This window comes from Octopus sinensis, unplaced genomic scaffold, assembly GCF_006345805.1.
Source record: "Octopus sinensis unplaced genomic scaffold, ASM634580v1 Contig18194, whole genome shotgun sequence".
NCBI classification, from domain to species: Eukaryota; Metazoa; Mollusca; class Cephalopoda; order Octopoda; family Octopodidae; genus Octopus; species Octopus sinensis.
In genome coordinates this window covers 14,559-17,500 of record NW_021835629.1, presented here as the reverse complement: position 1 = coordinate 17,500, position 2,942 = coordinate 14,559, and the positions used below count along the sequence as shown (strand labels likewise).

The window sequence follows — 2,942 nt, the reverse complement described above, 5'->3', positions numbered from 1 at the left end:
AGCTAGGGCCAATCAAGGAACCACACAAAACCAAGATCACCCTGACCACCAAAGGCCCCAAAGTGTTGTTCTCCAGTCTGCAGGCGCATGGACAAAAGCATCAAATTTAATAATAATAATGATAATGATAATAAATAATAATAATAATAATAATAATAATAATAATAATAATAATAATAATAATGATGATGATGATGATGATGATGATGATGATGATTTCAAATTTTGGCACAAGGCCAGCATACTCGGGAGAGAGGGTTCGAGGAAGAGGGTAATTCGATTACTTCAACCCCAGTGCCTAACTCTTATTTTATCGACCGCGAAGGGATGATTTCGACCACGGAGGGATTTGAACTCAGAACGTAGAGACGGACGAAATACCGCTAATCGTTTTGTCCGGCGCGGAAACGATTCTGCAAGCTCACCACACTTGATGATAATAATAATAAAATATGTAAAATAGATTCATGGAATATTAATACACACAGCTAGAAAATATTAAGAAAACTAAAAACCAAAAGAGAAGCCGAAGGGAAATGCAATGACAAATGCTTATGAAGAAAAGGGAAAGGCAATAAGGAAAATCTAAACTTAAATAGGAACTAAAGGATGTCTTGGCAAAAGAAGAGTCCCAATATGGCCGACATTGGAAAAAGTTGAGCAGAGTGGCTGTATACAAAGTACAATGGCAACACTGATTAAGAAGTGCAGAACTCAAAATAGAGACGGAAAGGTTCTTGATTGCGGCACAGGACCAAAGCCTTCCCCACCAGAAGTCACTAAAAGCAATTAAATACATTTATCTCTGGCTGTCCACTCTTCGCAAAGAAATTACATCCACTAACTTGGAATCACTTGCACTGAAGACTATGTCAGCACTATGGAATACCAACAGAAGCAAAATAGTATGAGCATATTTGAGACCAGAAAAGGTCTCAGATAAAGCAACGCAACCATCCTCTGGAAACGCTAATACACAAACAGAAAGATCAAGAATAATTGACCAGATATTGTTACCAAGGACCACCGCGTAAAGAAATACCTCATAATCAATATGACTACTAAGAGATGGAGAAATTATCTAAATACATACACCTGGAAACAGAGGTAACCAGAAAGTGGTTACTGGAAAGAGAAACAACCCTTTTAATAACAGGAGACTTGGGAACGACCAAAAGAGAAAAACATGTAAATACATAATCACAATATTACAAAAACATACAATAGCACTGCTAGGCCCCATAGACATCATACGTTGCATACTTTCAGTACTGAAAAGATAACGAAACCAAAGCAAGATCCTGCACAGAGAGCTGCACTACGTAATAATAATAATAATAATAATAATAATAATAATAATAATAATAATAATTATCCTTTCTACTGGAAGCACAAAGCCTCGAATTTAAGGGAAGGGATTAAGTCGATTGCATCGACCCTTGGTACTTCATTTACCAACTCCGGAAGGATGAAAGACAAGATCAACCCCGGCAGAATTTGAACTCAGAACGTAAGGACGGGCGAAATGATGCTAAGCATTTCGTCGAGAGTGATAATATAATAATAATAATAATAATAATAATAATAATAATAATAACAACAACAACAACAACAATAATAGTGACAGCAATAACAATAGTTTCTGATTTAGATACAAGAACAACTGAGAATGAGAGAAAGATCTTTGATTGAAGTTGTGCTCTGTCCGGATAGACCTGGGGTTAAACAAGAACTCCAATAAAACAATAATAAAAATAACAACAGGAAGAACTAAAACGTCTGTGTAGACTGTGCTCTGATGTAGTATGGTTGAGTGTCTTGTCGAAGAGAAGTATCGATAATGACAGTAAACCGTTTCTATATTGAACGAGAATGGATCAGATCCTTTAATCTACTGGTTCAGTCGAGCAGCCACGAAACAATCCATGTGGAAGGAAATTGTGACATGTTTCCCATGTTTGCAGATAAACGACATAAATCCATCCTGCTATTCCTCTTCCTACACCACCTCTCCTTCCTCCGCCTCCTCTCCCTCTCTCTCTCTCTCTCTCTCTCTCTCTCACACACACACACACACACACGTACATGTACTAATACATTCTGGCAAAACACGGTACGCTTTCACAAAAACCGTCACCGCCAATACAAGACTATGGTTCCACCACTGCTTCCTGCTCCCTCCTCTTCCACTTCTTCCTCCACCACCTTCAAAGCCATCGTAACTACAACGACTACCAGCGCCGCCATCAGGTTGCTGCTTCCGTCATCAATATCTTACAACAACGTAAACAAGATTTACAACAACAGACATCATTCATGCGCACACACACATCAATGCAATTCTATATATATGCATGTCTATGTACGTATGAATGTATGTATGTATGTATGTATGTATGTATGTATGTATGTATGTATGTATGTATGTATGTATGTATGTGTATATCTATCTGTCTGTCTGTCTGTCTATCTACACACACACACATATATTTACATTTAGATATATACATAAGCATGTAAGAAATAATTTAAATTTCGGTATATACCTTGTAGTATGCTATTTAAAGCCCGTTCACAGTATTTGGCTAACTGATGTCAACATTATGGATTTATGTGCGACAAAATTTACTTCACTGCTGAGACAAATCTACACCTACGATGCACCACGATTGTTTGTACATCGTCTCTCCTGCAATGTACGATGGGTTGAAACGATCGTAGTGCACTAAGAGTCTCGCGAATCCCATTTTCTTTAACTCATATTTTTCCACACACACACACACACACACACGCACACACACACATCAATATATGGTACACTGTTTTGTTGTTGGAAGGATCAACAATGAAGTTTTCTGTGCGTTAAGATATAAATATCTAATAAACATTGGATTAGAATGCGAGCTACTATAAGTTTCATGCTGTGCAAGAACAATAATCGG

The 2,942-nt window shown here is 37.5% G+C and overlaps 1 protein-coding gene across 1 annotated transcript in view; it reads right to left on the bottom strand.

Moving 5' to 3' along the window:
* Positions 1-969, bottom strand: part of LOC115231316 (transcription factor COE3-like) — a gene marked incomplete at both ends in the record, with an annotated part of 9,406 nt that extends 8,437 nt beyond the window's left edge. Inside the window, one exon of the mRNA XM_036500035.1 lies at positions 846-969. Within this exon, the coding sequence (XP_036355928.1) occupies positions 846-969 (124 nt within the window). The remainder of the gene's footprint in view (positions 1-845) is intronic.
* Positions 970-2,942: the final 1,973 nt, after the last annotated feature.